This window comes from Halyomorpha halys, unplaced genomic scaffold, assembly GCF_000696795.3.
Source record: "Halyomorpha halys isolate HHAL.00 unplaced genomic scaffold, Hhal_1.1 Scaffold898.1, whole genome shotgun sequence".
In the NCBI taxonomy this organism is placed as follows: domain Eukaryota; kingdom Metazoa; phylum Arthropoda; class Insecta; order Hemiptera; family Pentatomidae; genus Halyomorpha; species Halyomorpha halys.
In genome coordinates, this window is record NW_027112804.1 from 259107 (window position 1) to 274832 (window position 15726).

Consider the following 15726-nt stretch of genomic DNA (forward strand, 5'->3'; position numbering starts at 1 on the left):
CCTTATTTAACATAATAAAAAAAAAAAAAAGCCATGTGAGGCACAGGATGGACTGCCTTTCTCAAACATACTATTAATTTACTATTGGAATGTCTACTATATACTCAATATATAATAAGTACTCAATATGATTAAAACAAATATCTCTGATGAATTAAACATATGTTTAAAATTAAAAATTGTGATACATAAATCCTATGGTATGTAGCTCAATGATAAAAAAAAAAGTTAAACCCTTGTCCTTTCTGTAACAGGCAGCTACAAGTTAAAATAATAAATAACAAATAATGATATAAAAGAATAAATATAATATTACCAACAAATGATTCAAGGATATTTATTATTCCAGACTTGATATTTTCATCCTGGAAATTTTGTTTAAATGTTTCCTGTTTTATGATGTTCCGAAACCACTCCAATATAGGACTTAAGATCTGTAAACAAAAAAATATATATACAATATACATCAAAGAAAGATTCCACTATATTAAGTTTTTATTTAAGTAAAGAGAGCTATAATTCAAAGTGAAGAATCAAATTTTAAATAAGGAGCTATGATTTTATACATAAAAAGTTAAATGGATTAAGTAGAGGACATTAGGACAAGAAAGTAACAAAACTGTTGGAACTATTCTGGCACTAGTAATCGAGTTGTCTATGGAAAAACATTTTGATCTAGTAGCTAAATAGTACCCAATTTCAGAGGGATCAAGGACTAAAACCATAAAAGAAAAATTAAGAGATAATATCGCTGCTCCGAAATTATGAAACTATAAACTTTGTAAAATTAAGTTCATTGAGTGGGGAGGCTCAAAAATGTTTTTACAAGCATTTTTGAGCTCGGCAACACAATAATGTCATTCACAAAATTTGATAATTACATCATTATGCTTCCTAGAGCAGTGATATGCATTATTATTTTAAGCCTTAGGGATAGTAATCCCAAAAGACTATATTTTTCCTATACTTCCTAAATGGCTGAGATATGGGCTTATGAAAACTCTCATCAATCATCATTTTGAAATAAAAGGTCATTAGAGGATAGTAATGACATGTTCAAAGCCTCTTAGAGTAACCTATGAAAACCTAAAATCATATGTGTTTTTTCATCTGAAGTATTTAAAAACAGTCCTATTTACTCATTGTCCATATTTCTTGTTATAGTCCATTTCCTTTAATGCATGTGGTTTATTTATAACATCAGCATGATAACTGTTTAAGTTGTTAGTATCAGTTTCATAATTTAAAGTTTTATTAGAATTCATTGTAATACAAATTTATCGCTAAAATTTTTATATTTTTTATTATCAAGTATTTTTAGATATTTGATGTTAATTACTTTTTTTACTTATGTTCTGGATGTCTGCAGATAATAAATTGATTAAAAAAAAACAAAAAACTAAAAACAACAATTGAATAATTGTTATTTTTTTGATAGATATTAATTGCGATACAATTTTACAATTAACTTTGTGAATCAACAAACCAAACCTACAGAAGAAAAAACATCTTAAACAAGTATACATCAAAGAGAGAAGAAAAAGATGTGTACCTGGTTCCAATACTCCTCTCTCTTTGTAGAGTCTTCAAGTCCAGCACCGGCAAGTACAAACGCTTTCATTAGGCCCCTTTTAGCAAGCGGTGGTAGTATTCTAGAATCCATTCTTTGATGGAGTTCCAAAATTCTCCACAATCCTTCACTCTTCAATATAAAGCCAGCCCTGTAAACAAAAAGTATTTGTTAGCAACTGAATAAAGTATCTGTAAAGAACTGAATTCAATAATTTGAAACTAACGAAAAAAATAAAATAAATTAAATTAAATTAAAGATAATTGTTTTAATAGAAAGCTAATATTCAATATAAATTCTTGGTATATACATTTAATTATGGTCTTTTAGTTCACACTGAAACTTATAAATTATTATAAGTACAAAAAATTAATGAGTCAGATTATTTATAAAATTTGGTTAAAATAAATAAGTTAACTTTCTTCAAAGTAATAAAAGAAAATTATGATATTTTTGAAGCAGTTTCTCAAAATAATATCAGAAAATTTTCATTCCAGGAAAGACTAGTATAAATAATTCTTGGTTAGGATGTATGGCACTGTCCCCGCTACTCCCTATCAGATGTATTAAAACCAATAAAACTTTTTCATAAAAAGTGTTTGTGGATAAACTGAGAACAACCTGAATAGAGAACCAGAAGCACTTGTTCCACTCTACACAATAAAGGCATTTGAACAACCTCTCTGGATATACAACACAACAACCCTTTAATCACAATATCTAGTGGAGAAAGTTCAGATTTTTAGCCATCTTAACCATGGTTTTTATTTAACAAAATGAGAGAGAGATCACTTCATTGAAAATTTAATTTCGAAATTAAAAATTTGCAATTGTGTGATGTGAATCCTTGGCAGTTGACAAAACTTTTAAAATACTAATAAATGTTTTCATGTAAACTAAATAACAATGCTTATTTATAAATAAATATAAAAATAAATAAATAACTAACTTATCCCTCAAATCTACAAGTCCTATTAAAAGTTGAACGGAGCCATCGGTTATTGTAGGCTCTGAACTAAATGTTCTGAGATTAGATTCTACTTTTCCAAGGAGGTAGTTAACAGTCCACATTGCTCCTTCAGAGTGCTGGCCAAAAGCTGACAAAAACGGCATGCTCATCTGTAACATAATAGTTTCATTTTTATGATTCAATAATAAAATTTAAGAACAATTATTCAAAGACAATAGAAAAACATACCTCTGCATAATAGGTCTCATTAGGCAAGAGATAGGCCAGGGACCAAATTTTTAAGAACCACAGAATACTAGCCCCAACTTCAGGGCTGAGAAGTTGTGTCAGCTTTGCTTCTACAACCTTTCTCTCTACTTCACATAACCTCAAAACTGCAGAAACCAATCTAGATGCAAAGAAAAGGACAAATTATAACATAATTATTTCTTATGATTTAAAAAAATTGACTCATGATTTTCCAAGTTTGATGGGCACTACACAAAAGAGATACACAGTAATGCTGGAGACAGTTATGTTACATATTTTATGACTATGATTTTTCAATAAACTACAGAGCACTGTGACCATTTTAAAATAAAAAATATATTTAAAACAGATGAAAGTAAGAAGAAATATTATTAATATGTTTTAACTAGATACCGGTTTTTTGTTCAGTAAAAAAACCCAAAATGTGCAAAATGGTGCAGTAAAAGCCCAAGATTGAACAAGAAATCACCTTATAGTTTAACTTATAATATTAATACATAAAAAGCTCACTTAACATTGTATGAAGGAAATCAAACTCGCTAAATACTCTCTTCATTAATGCAAACATAAATAAAAAAACTTAACAATACTGATTAAAAATGCTAACATATTTTTCATAATTTAAGAGCTATGAGGAAGTTAATTGTATTAAATGATTTTATTTACCTATTATACAGACTGAAATTTAATTTTCTAAATTTTTAAAAGTGACTTAATTTTAAGTTTTAGAAAAAATAGGCAAGAAAGGAGTACTTAAAAATATTCTCTCAAGTAAAATTTCCGTTCCAATTTCCCATAGCATGTTCTTCAATTAGTTTTTCAATTGTGCATTTACATACGAATGGACCATTAACTAAAAAAACTAACAAATTAGGCCATTAGTAAAAAAAACTAAGCCACTGGACTGGTTAATAAGTCAAAGTAGAAAAAAAAGTTTGAAAATTTGTTATAACATGTATAGGAGTCAATATATTCATATTGATCATACTAATTCATTTTTTGTTTAATTTTTATTTCAAATAATATACATAGGTAACATTATATAATAATGTAAAAAATATTGAAAGTCACATTAGTCACAACAAAGTCCGACAGAAGAATGAATGTCTTTTCCATGATTTGGATTTCTGTTGAGGTTTGGCAGAATTTGAACCAAGGAAACATAAGATGCAATTACATGAAAATCTGGTCTCTGATGATAAAAACAGACTACTTTATTTATATAATATATAGTATAATTTAAAAGAAAGAATTAAATGGATTGATTACCTCACAACATGGTCAGCAGTGTCCACAGTACCAGATATTTCAGTGATGGGAACGTGTGGAGAGGCGAGAACCTTGAGGGTAATATCTACTGGCGCGCGTTGTCTGATGCTATACTGCATTAGTTCAGAAGGAATAAGTGCTGTTTCACCCTCACCTTCCATAGCTACTACATGTCCTACATGAGACAAAATAAAAATCAATCAAGATAAATAAAATCAGAATACAGAGAATTTAATTTTACTAAAAAATAAATAAATATCGGATAACATACAAAGAAAAACTCCATAAAAAAAAGAAAAAAAGAAATCATTCTTTGTCAAATCTAATAGTTCCCTCCCCTCTTTCAAGTTGGAAGAATAAACTACAATCACAAAAACTCAAATTAAGAAAAAAACTACATTATTCAAGGGTTACCAATATTGATTGAACTCTAACCTCTAACCTGGTTAAATTAAAGGTGCCACAACCCCCTTGAGCCATCCCTCCTATGCTTTAGAAAGTAGTTGCTCGATACCTACAGCAACATAAAATAATATATTTTTTTATGGCTCGATGAAGTCAAAGGAATTTACTATTATCCTTAAGTAATGTGAATCTTATGAGTTTAGTGAGTATTAAGTGGAACATTTAAGAAAATTTACATTCAAAAGTACTGCCATATTTACAGTTGCATCCACAGTATGGAAAGCATTCATGTTATGCCTCCAAATCTGAAGTTCTTTTCAATTAAGCTTCAGTACATCAAATATAAATATTAACACTGTAAGTCAAAGTATCCAAAAAACTTATCTGTGTTATATAAACAATTTTTAACAAGAGCTATATACAACTTGGTGCTAAGCCATTGAAAGCTTAGTAATAAGAGTTATTGTAAAACTATGTGTCAGTTTGCTATCCCTGAAATGTGACTTCAAAATATATTCTTTCATTTCTATTTTATTTTAATCTATTAACAGTAATTCTTCTATCAGATTATTTTGCAAAACTGAAGTATTTAATTATTTTTCTTAGAAAGAAGGGATTGTCAAACCTGAAAATCATACATCTATGGCTGTTTATCTTACTTACAGATATTCAATACTTTTCATTATAAGAAATCAATGAGTGAGCCTCAGAGATAAATAAAACTATTTATTGTGATATTTTATTGTTAAGGAATAACTTAACACATTAACTGTAATATAAATGAAATTCATACTAACTCCACAAATATGCCACGTAAAACAAAATACGAAATAACTTTATTAATAACTAAGTGAGGTCAGTAAAATTTTAAAACAAGAGAAATCTTAAAATATACAGTTATACAAACCTGATATTAATATCAACCAATGAAGATCTTCAAATAAGTAGGTAAGACTATTTGAGTTACTTATATTGAAAGCATTTTGATGTATCCTCTCAAGATTTGCATGGAGGCTGACGGTTCTATCCTCTAAGAGCTTAGCCAATAAAGGAATAGAATGTTCAGGAACCTAAAAAATTAATAATAATTACCATGTAAAAAAAAAAAAGAGCTAAGAAATGTTATAAGAAATTTATGCTAACGAAAATACCAAATATCAAAAACTATTTGTTGTAGATAATGGGAGTATGCTTCGAAGTATCTTTTTTTCTTCAATTTTTGGGATTTAACTACTCTGGTTAAATGTCAGGGCCATACATGACCACTCTGCACTTGAGCCCCGTCTTGGCTTCGTCTCAATAAGGCTACATTGATAGCCTTATATTGGTCTAACGTTGACCTAAATCAACTTAACAATCTACAGTGATTTGATTACAAACTTAAGTGAATAGTAGATATTGAGAAGAGGGTAGTGAACGTGATACAATGCTGTCAGTTCATTTAATAACCTTTATTTAATCTAGTTACTGTTCACTTGCCTTACGACATCTCAAAATGTACACTTTTAATTTAAAATAAAACAAATATTTGGTTTTAATTCATGTAATTTTTTTTCAATTACTTGTTAACTAAAAAGTTTAAATTTTTTTAGTTTATTGGTTCCATTTATTCTTAGAAGAAACAAAGTTAATAAAATTAATCTGGTTTAAGGAAGAACCTACATCCATTGCATCAATTCTTCTTTTAGCTTTTTCATTTCTATCTAAAAGGTAATTTGGGGCTGCACTGTCACCATCAAAATACAAACTAATCTACTCGAATGCGGTGCGGTAATGTTAAAACAGTTCCTATTATTTCAACTTGGCAAGTTTGCCACAATATGTTGTCCAAAACCTGGCCTGGTATAGTGTGGGCATTGTGCGGTCGTATGTGTGACTATCACAGTAAAGATTTGCTTAGAGCATCACCTCATCTGAGGTTGACTGTCTGAAAATGCTTTGCATACAAAATACAGCAGGAATGTATCCAAAGTGTAAACAAGCCCCCCTATACATTTACTGACTAAGTTCAGTAAGCTTAAGTCTGTAATATTGAAGGTGTTCTGTTTCTATTGAATTACCCAATCTATAAATAATAAAAATAATATAAATATAATCGACTTATTTTCACTGCTAAAAAATAATAGTTCTTTACTTTTATAATACTAGTGAGACTGTTGCATGCCTTACAAAATATTAAGCAAGTGTACAATAATTTTGATAGTTTTAAGAACAATTTTATAAGTGAACTAATAAATAGCTTAAATTAATACTCACTCTTCTACCAAGTGCTCCAATAGACTGAAGCTGATCTCTAAACTTAATCCTGTCATCTTCCTCAGTCTCTTCAATTTCCTCTGCTTCTAACTCCCTACCCTAAAATGAAAGAACCGCAAAGAAAGATTATGTTTGGATTTAAAATAGTTGAATATCAACATATATAACTACGTAAATAATGTAAAAACAGCAGGTATTTATAAAAAAAAAAGATTATTTATAACTAATAAGTGCATAATCATTTACAATTCAAGTAGAATTAGGTAAGACTAGTTCATATAACTACAAGTAATATTATAACTTAATTCTGCATATGGTTTGAGGAATAAGGTATTGACAGGTCCAATATCTAGGAGATAATTGAGCGTTTTATAGTAAAATTATAAAAAAAAAAAATTATTTTATACTGGTGTAAATATAATAAATGAGAAACTGTAGTGAAGCCAATTTTTGTTCAGTCAGCTTCCACCGAAAACAATTATTATAATTATTATAGCAACTAGAATAAGATTAAAAAAGTAAAGAATATACCTACAGTGCCCCTGTTTCCATCAGGTTGGCAAAGGTGACATTTCAAATAAGTATTGAAAATCTGAATAGCAGCCTGTTTACAAAAAACATCAGAAAACAATTGAGATTCATGCAGTATTGTCATCCAAACTTTCAACAAATTTTCACAGGCTTCCATAAACATACAATCGTCCCAATGTATCTGAAGTAAAAAAAAAAAATAAAATTAAATAAAGAATGAAAAATAAAATAATTTATAAATAGGAAAAACTCTTACTGATTCTTCATGTGCAGCACCTTCAGTAAAGAAACAAGTCAATCGCGTAACTTGTTCTAAAAAATTATATAATAATTCCTCTGGAAGTGTCACCATCAAGTTAGGAGGATAGTATGTAAGCAGGTTTCGAATGATATTTGAAACACCCAATGCTTCTCTATCTAAAACTTCTATACTGCAATATGATAAAAATATTTTATTGTAAAGTAAATTATTATAAAATGGTAGGATATAAATATGTTACAGATAGTCCATTACCTAGAAACAAGTTTGATGAAACATTGGATATAATTAGTAAAATATTGGGTACGATGCTCCTTTTCTGAAACAGTTGTGCCATTCAAAGATGCAAGTTGAGCAAGACAACTGAGAGAGTGATGTGCCAAGTTAGGTATATCACGTATTTTCCAATGTATCTACAATAAAATTAAAATTTATCTAGAATAAATTAAAGATTAAAGATTGAACATCAGGTTTTATTCTACAATTGGTGCTGAACTAGGAAATTATTAATAGTTAACTAAATATTTTGATTTTGTTTGTATTGTAAATTGTTTTCAGTTTGTTACTCATCTTTTAGAATTACTTCAATTATTAAAATTATTTTTACTCATACTTCACTAATCATAAATTTATAGTTTCAAGATCTGTTCATCTAACCATGTAAATGAAAGTATGATGTTTCAAAGAAAATTGTCAAGCGATGGTAAATAAAAATAACTGGTATAATATATAATTATTTTTTTATTTACTATTTAAAAAGTTATTAACTTATTATGTTTCTATCAAGCAAACTCTACAATGAAGAAATAATAAAAAAATATTCAAAAACAGTAATTTAGTTAGGTTGAAAATGTTTTTTACAACCATTCTAAGTATAATTCCTGAATTGAGAATATTTCTCAAAAAATGAAATTGCCTATTTTTATCAGTTTAAATGATGAAAATACATTAAATATTCTTTAAATTATATAATACTTACACTAAAGAAAAGATTGACAACATTTTGATCCAAAATCAGCTCTTTCCATCGTTGAGTCAACTTTAAGGATGGGAATTGTTCGGCTTCAAATGCTGCTTCAAAGGCTCCAATCAAGCGCTTGGGCAGTATTTATAATTAAGGAAAATAAGCAAATAATTTGATTCAAGCACAATTAACAGCTATTAATTATAACTTCATGATATTAATAATAATTATTATTAAGATTCATTTGCTAACAGAAAATACTAAGTGTGAAGGTTCTAGAGTTAGTAGAAATCTGCCAATTAAACTGCCAGTACCTAATAAATTATGAACTTAATAAAATTAACCAACTTTTAACAGTAATGAAATTTTACTAGATCAAAGGAAATGAAAAGATTAATATGGGCATGCCATTCCACCTGGTAGATTTAACTTACAAGGGAAAGATATATGGAATTATAGATTTCAATTAAACTTTTAAACTCCTGATACTAGGACAAAAGTACATAATAAAAAAAAACAAGCAATGAGTTTACATAACATCCTGAGGAGCAATGAATGCATCATCCAAAAAGGTTTCTTCAAAATTTCAAAAATTTTGATATGCTATGCTAATTCATAATTAAGAGTTTTAAATGATACTAAAAAAGTATCTGACTTATTTGTTACCAAAAAAAGTGGTTTGGTCCACTTTACCTGAAGCGTCTTTTGATTTTTGTAATATTTTAATAATTTAATACAATTAACAATATTTTTTTTTCTCTAAATAAAAGCACAAACAAATTTATTGGTGTGCAATAACCATAAAGTGCATATAGAACAAAGGCAGAAACTGATAATACAAGAGATTACAAAAATTATACAATTTTTTTTTTCTTGGCTCCTAGGCTTTCATTGACAAAAACCCTAGGATGTGTGTCTAGTATCACCCAAATAAGCTTTATTGAAATCGATGACACCTCCATAAACTCCCACTGTTAGTATTTATGGCCGTCAAAGCTATCTGTATCCAAATCAATACTTCTTATTTCTAAGTGTATGATACAAAGGGGACATGATATTAAAGGCTAAAAATGGAAGGCAAACAGAGGTGCCATGCCAGAAGGAACAGTAAAAATATTCTGGTTCCAAAACACTACCATGAAGTACACCTCAGCTATGCCTTCCAAATATCACACACATAAAAACTGCTTTGAGAAGCAATTTTTTCAAGAACTGAAAAAATAACATAGAAAATTAAGATTGAAAAAGATATTTTAAATAACTTTTCTGAAGTATTAAAAAGGATATGAGCTGAAGTAATGAAGCCCCAAGTAAAAACTGATTCAGATATTGAAAGAAGGTGTTTCAGAAGAGTTACAGTCCTCGGCTCGAATGGTGTAGGTAGTTCTATAATTTGAGAAAATGCCCTCACACAAACTTGAAGTATCCTTTTTAAATCAGTCGCCTGTGACAAACAATACACAAAAGTTAAACATTTTCATGTTATATTTTAAAATAAAAACAAATAAATTTTAAATATCATATTTATAATATTAAATCATTTAATACAATGAAATTAAATGAACTAGCACATACGAGCGAGAATTCTCACATTAGATATCTACCATCCTTCTCCTTAATATATCCAAATAATTAGAGACATAGAAACATATTGATTAGTATGTATTTCAACAATATGACTTAATCAACAATTAAGATCTACCATAGTCCAAAATCTTAATACTTAAGTATTTAACAGTTTAGAAATAATGCTCAACTATTCGTAAACTTGTAGCAGCCTATATTGGTGTAATACTGTTATTATACTCACTGAGACCTAATACCTAGTCATAAATGAACGGATCAGATTTTTCATTTAAACCCAAGGACCTTGCTCGTACATAAGTGGAAAACTCGTTTGAGGCAAAGGATCTATAATGGCTATTTGAAAGTACTGTGACTGCAGCTAAGCTCAACGCAGTTATCTATACAGAAAACTGCAAACTGTGCTCCATTTCTCTAAGCTTTCAAGAATGTAGTAATGCTCTAGGTCTGCGAATCTCCTCAGAAAAATTGGGGAATTCACTCCATATGTGAACATACCTTAACCATAAGTATAGTTTTCTCTTTTTGCATAAGTCCAAATTCTGTTACTTGTCTCAATCGAAACTAGGAACAGTGTCTGCTATCAAGGAATCATCACTTTCTTCCTTATTTTCATTCTCAATTCTGATTGGCTGAAACCCTCCTCAGTGCCCGTGATTTTAGAACAAAGTCAAACTTCGCTCCTATTGCGGTATTTATAGCACATATTCATGGATCGGTGTCGTTGTTTTACCGTTTGATTGAAACAATAATAGAATCTGCTGAAGAAACTTTTCAGCATGAATATTTCTATATAAAATAAAACTTCTAATCTTAACTTCACTTTTATTAAACCTTCATTGTTGTAATATTACAACATTAAAATATATTAACTTATAATATAACTAACTTTATGTGAGATAAATGAACAAAAAATTGTAATTACAATTTTAATCATGGCATAGTTGATATTCATTAATTGTACCTGCATGATATATAATAATTTTAAAAGAAAGTTTTATCAACCATGGCATACAATAAGAACATATATCCTCCTTTGTAACTATAAAGAAGATAAAAAAGGAAGAAACCAATGTAAAACAATAATAAATATTCACAAAAAGTTTTAGCCATACCTCAAATTGTTTCTTAGCCTTGAAATGTGTTTCCCATGTCAGACCGACATCTGATGATTTAACTGTGTTTCCATATTCAATCATTAAGGCTGATATTATACTACAGCCTAAAACTTGCTAAAACAAAAAAAATATAAATATAATATACAGATAATTTTTGTGATATATACAGAGATGATATTTGTACAATCTCTAATTGATCAGACAAATAAAAAAAAAAAAAAAAATAGTGTTTTATTCTTAAAGTTAGATGAAACAAAACTACATCACTCTATTTTTTTTTTCCGTTTAACTGACTTATTTGTCCAATAAATAATTTGATTTTAATAAAATAAAAATGACAATTTTATAATAAGGAGGTTAGAGTTATTACTGGAAGTAAGTAGCACATTCAATTTTCTATCTTTGCAGTAAGGAAGATTGAAATCACAATAAGAAATTTCAAATAAATTATTTCATTAGTACTTTCATAATATTTATGGTAAATCATTACTAAATGAATTTCTATATTTTAATATACCCCTATTGGTTACTTATTGTAAGTTACTAATTTTAACCATTTTGCAAATAACAAAACAAATGGATTAAATAGAGAGGTGGGAGCTAGATTGATGAAGTTTCTATACGATAAAAGGCATCTAAAATGATCTAAATACATCAACAGCAAAATTTTATGTGTTTTGTAGTTATGAAGTCAGGATCCATACTGACTGTATAAAATCATTCAAAACTCAATAAGAACAAATCAATCTCACATGGAGAGTGCAAGGTCTTGGGGTCCCGTTTTGTGACAAGTCAAGATTTAGTTTAAATTTTGTAGGATGGTAGTTTCCCTGTTGATGAAGATATAGGGGCCACTACTTGATATTTTTTTATATATTTGCAATTGAAGATGCAATTCACTCGTTAAATTCAGTTCTGTAGCAAACGATTACACGTAATGGGTTTAGTGTACCAGCAATGGATCAGTTGGATGGTTCCTCGTCCTTAGGTGCCGGGTTTGAGTCTGTGGAGGCTGAATAACTTTTTCTTTATTTTATGTGTATTTTTAAATAAATTCGAAATGAAGTGTCTTTAATGAATAGAAACTTTATAAGAGTTGTATTTGTCATTATGTTGTTTAGTTACAGAATAATATTTATTACTAAATAATAAAAGCATTTATTATTTTGTAACAAAACTGGTTGCTGCTACACAAAACCCCATTAGGTTTAATCGTTTGCTACAGAACTGAATTTAATGAGTGAATTGCATCTCCTATTGCAAATATCGAAAAAAGTATTAAGTAGTGGCCCCTATGACCATGATAGGGAAACTAAATCTACCATCCTACAAAATTTGAACTAAATCTTGACTTGTAACTAAACGTGATCCCAAGACCTTGCACTCTCCTTGTTAATCCAGGACTTTTAATTAAATAGGGAGCAGTTCACTACTTACATGCATCTGGGTCAATTGGAATTCTTTTAGATTAAAAATAAATTTCAAAGGCCCACTTCACTCCAGCAAGAAAAGGGTAGTAAAATGGTCCCACCAAAAAAAGTAAGTATGAATAGTTATATTATTTAAAAAAAAAAAAATCAGTTTGTATTACTTTATTTTAATGTATGTATTTAGTTTTTATATTCTATTTTGTGGAAGTACACATTTACATTTTAATGCAATTAACTTCAACGCGAAAACATTTGTTATGACTGAAATTATACTTTTCTTTGATATTTATGAATTATTAAACAAGAAAAAAGAACCTACATATAATATGTCTTTCTAGGGACAAAAATCATTTTTAACAGTAAGCCAATTAATTAGACATTTGTCATCAAGTCAAGTTTTGCCATATTTTTTTCTTTTTTAATAGATTAGTAGTATAAAATTAGTCAATGGTGAACTTTTCTTTATAAAACAAATATACAGTAATACATAACTCCCTACATATAAAAAGAAAAGTATATATTGGATATGAGTACAGAATCTACATAACTTAAATATATATCTCAAATATTTCTCTAATGTGTTTAAATGAATAAAAACATACCCTTGGAAGATCACCACTCATTATTAATTGTTCAACGTCTTGAAGAATTTTTCCTCTTTCAATACCAAAATCATTTACACTTCCCCTTTTAACCATAATGGCTATAACCTAAACAATTTGTAAGATTATAATACAGATTTTATTATCATATAATTAGTCTACAAAAATGAGAAAATCAAACAGTACTTGAAGGATCCTTTCTCGAACAAAAGGTGCCAAAGTGGGCTTCTGCATGGTATACTCTAAGAGGTATTGGCGCAATTCTAATAATTCTGATTCACTCAGATCCTTCCATTCCCTAATAAGAGCTTCTTTTAAAGTACTTGCTGTTTCAAAAATGACATAATCAACTGTGCTCGATTCTGAAAAAAAAAAATAATGGTTGAGAGGTAAATTATATAGATAACAAAATTATCATTTAAATAATTAATTAAAATGAATGTATATCTAAAGTGCTAAATTGCCACATATTATATTTTATGGATGAAACAGTAAAATTGAATTTCATTGATAAGTTTACTAAATAAAACTTAGGTAAATAAGGTAGGGCATAATGCAAGTTATAATTCACAATATTCATGATGTATGGTTCTTGAGTTTAGTACATAACAAGGAAGTACTGTGTCTTAACCAATGGCTATCTATGCAAGGTGATCTGACCAAGATCACACTCAACTTTTAGGTTTTTCACCTAGAACCATTGCCTACTTGACGGTCGATTCATGAAAAATTATAGGTAATCGTTTAAAACAAGCTTCAGGGGTGCAAAATTCAAGACTCAATTAGGCAGAATGTTACCTCTTTTTCTAGGCACAACCTCTACTGAAAAGGTTCCTAGGTATGATTTGTTTATCCCTTTTGAGGGAGTAAAAGTCAACAGCTGTATTCTAATTAAAGTTGTAATCATATTAGTTTAAGTAGGGAACTTTGTAATTTCCCCCACTGGAGCTTGTTTTTTATTCCAATACCATATAGTAGTCAATAAAAAGAAAATAATAATCAAAGCGAATATTTACTATAAAATGAAATAACTCAGATAATAGGAATATAGAAATAAGAACATAATATAAAAAAGAACACCCACTCAATGGATAACATGAAATCTCTAAAATAAAAAATTAAACCGATAATCAAAAACAAAACTTTCCTGTTGTACATTAAATACATGACACCTTCCAATGTCAATAAAAGTAAGGCAAACACCATTGAAATATAACAAATATTATTTTTTCCTAACTCACTTCACACAATAATTGACTATTTCACAATCTGTAATTGTTAAAATTTGAAGCAACAATAGTTGACAAGTAAGCTACTAATACACTAACTAAAAAAGTATCAAAATGGAATAAGTTATATTTACCAAATATATGTTTACATAAGCCATAAGGGGCTTTTGTTTTACGGAAATTCAAAAAAACTGCTTCAGCTGCATTTCTTTGTTCACCGGTGATGTACTGAGGTGGAGCCTAGAAAATAGAAAAAGCAATATGTTGTCATCTTTGTTTACCAACTCAATACTATGTCAAGCTTAATTTACCATGCTTAAGTATAGAATACAATGAATATGGTAACCTCAAAAATCCAAATAACCAATAACCACAAAATGTTATCCGGTTTAAAAAAAAAGAAGAACTATAATACAACATCTTTGTTAAACATAAACTAGTTTAAAATAATTTCAACTACACACTAAAACAGAACAAAGAATACTTTCAAAATGTAGTCATGAAAGTATTATTTATAGTTAAAAATAAAACTAAGATTAAAACGCATCAAATTACCAGCATAATTTTCGCTGCTGACTCCAACTGACTTAAAACATCTACAGCCATTATTTAAAACAATTCATCTACATGATACAAAACTCATGTCCCTTGCCTAAAAATCGTGAAGGTTCGAACACATATTATTGCAGGTTATTTTTAGAGGAAAGCTGTAGAACTACCCCATCGCAAAGCACATGTGCCACTGCTTTACAGATGGTTGAAGTTTGTTTGTTATTAGAAAAGGATCTTATTGCTATAATAACCTACAACAATAATGTATTAATTATCTCTACATGGAAATTATCAAACGTGAAAAATTAATTCATCATCTAATTGCAAAAAATACTATTCTTATACCTCTATGGATAGCTGGTTACGTCATATTGATATCAGTAAAAAAAAAAAAATGTCATAAGTAACTCTTTTGTTAAAAAATATGTTTCAAGAGCAATAATAAACAGAAACAATTGTAATATTTTAGATTTCTAATCACAGAGAATTGCAACCTGAACTTGCACAAATGTTGACAAATAAATTCCCATGGGTTTCTATTCTATCGAAATTTATCATATCTACATTTCAATATTCATCTATCAGTAAACCACGGGTAAATAATAAGATATTTGTTACCATTCACCTAAAGTTCTCAAGACAAAATAAAACTCATATATCTTCTTGATTGAATTATACGTAATGGGCTAAAGTGGTATAATACAAATTTACTAGGCTATGCTAATCAGGGGGCATGCA

General features: G+C 28.7%; 1 protein-coding gene across 1 annotated transcript in view; it reads right to left on the reverse strand.

Moving 5' to 3' along the window:
- Nucleotides 1-15239, reverse strand: part of LOC106686932 (exportin-4) — a 21379-nt gene extending 6140 nt beyond the window's left edge. Inside the window, exons 1-17 of the mRNA XM_014430541.3 lie at nucleotides 14992-15239; nucleotides 14571-14676; nucleotides 13394-13569; nucleotides 13208-13315; nucleotides 11173-11289; nucleotides 9761-9917; nucleotides 8489-8613; nucleotides 7765-7922; nucleotides 7507-7681; nucleotides 7255-7431; nucleotides 6720-6818; nucleotides 5371-5533; nucleotides 4059-4233; nucleotides 2769-2928; nucleotides 2520-2689; nucleotides 1553-1721; nucleotides 317-434 (exon numbers count right to left, since the gene is read on the reverse strand). Of these exons, the coding sequence (XP_014286027.1) occupies nucleotides 317-434; nucleotides 1553-1721; nucleotides 2520-2689; nucleotides 2769-2928; nucleotides 4059-4233; nucleotides 5371-5533; nucleotides 6720-6818; nucleotides 7255-7431; nucleotides 7507-7681; nucleotides 7765-7922; nucleotides 8489-8613; nucleotides 9761-9917; nucleotides 11173-11289; nucleotides 13208-13315; nucleotides 13394-13569; nucleotides 14571-14676; nucleotides 14992-15042 (2404 nt within the window). The 5' untranslated portion in view covers nucleotides 15043-15239. The remainder of the gene's footprint in view (nucleotides 1-316; nucleotides 435-1552; nucleotides 1722-2519; nucleotides 2690-2768; nucleotides 2929-4058; nucleotides 4234-5370; nucleotides 5534-6719; nucleotides 6819-7254; nucleotides 7432-7506; nucleotides 7682-7764; nucleotides 7923-8488; nucleotides 8614-9760; nucleotides 9918-11172; nucleotides 11290-13207; nucleotides 13316-13393; nucleotides 13570-14570; nucleotides 14677-14991) is intronic.
- Nucleotides 15240-15726: the final 487 nt, after the last annotated feature.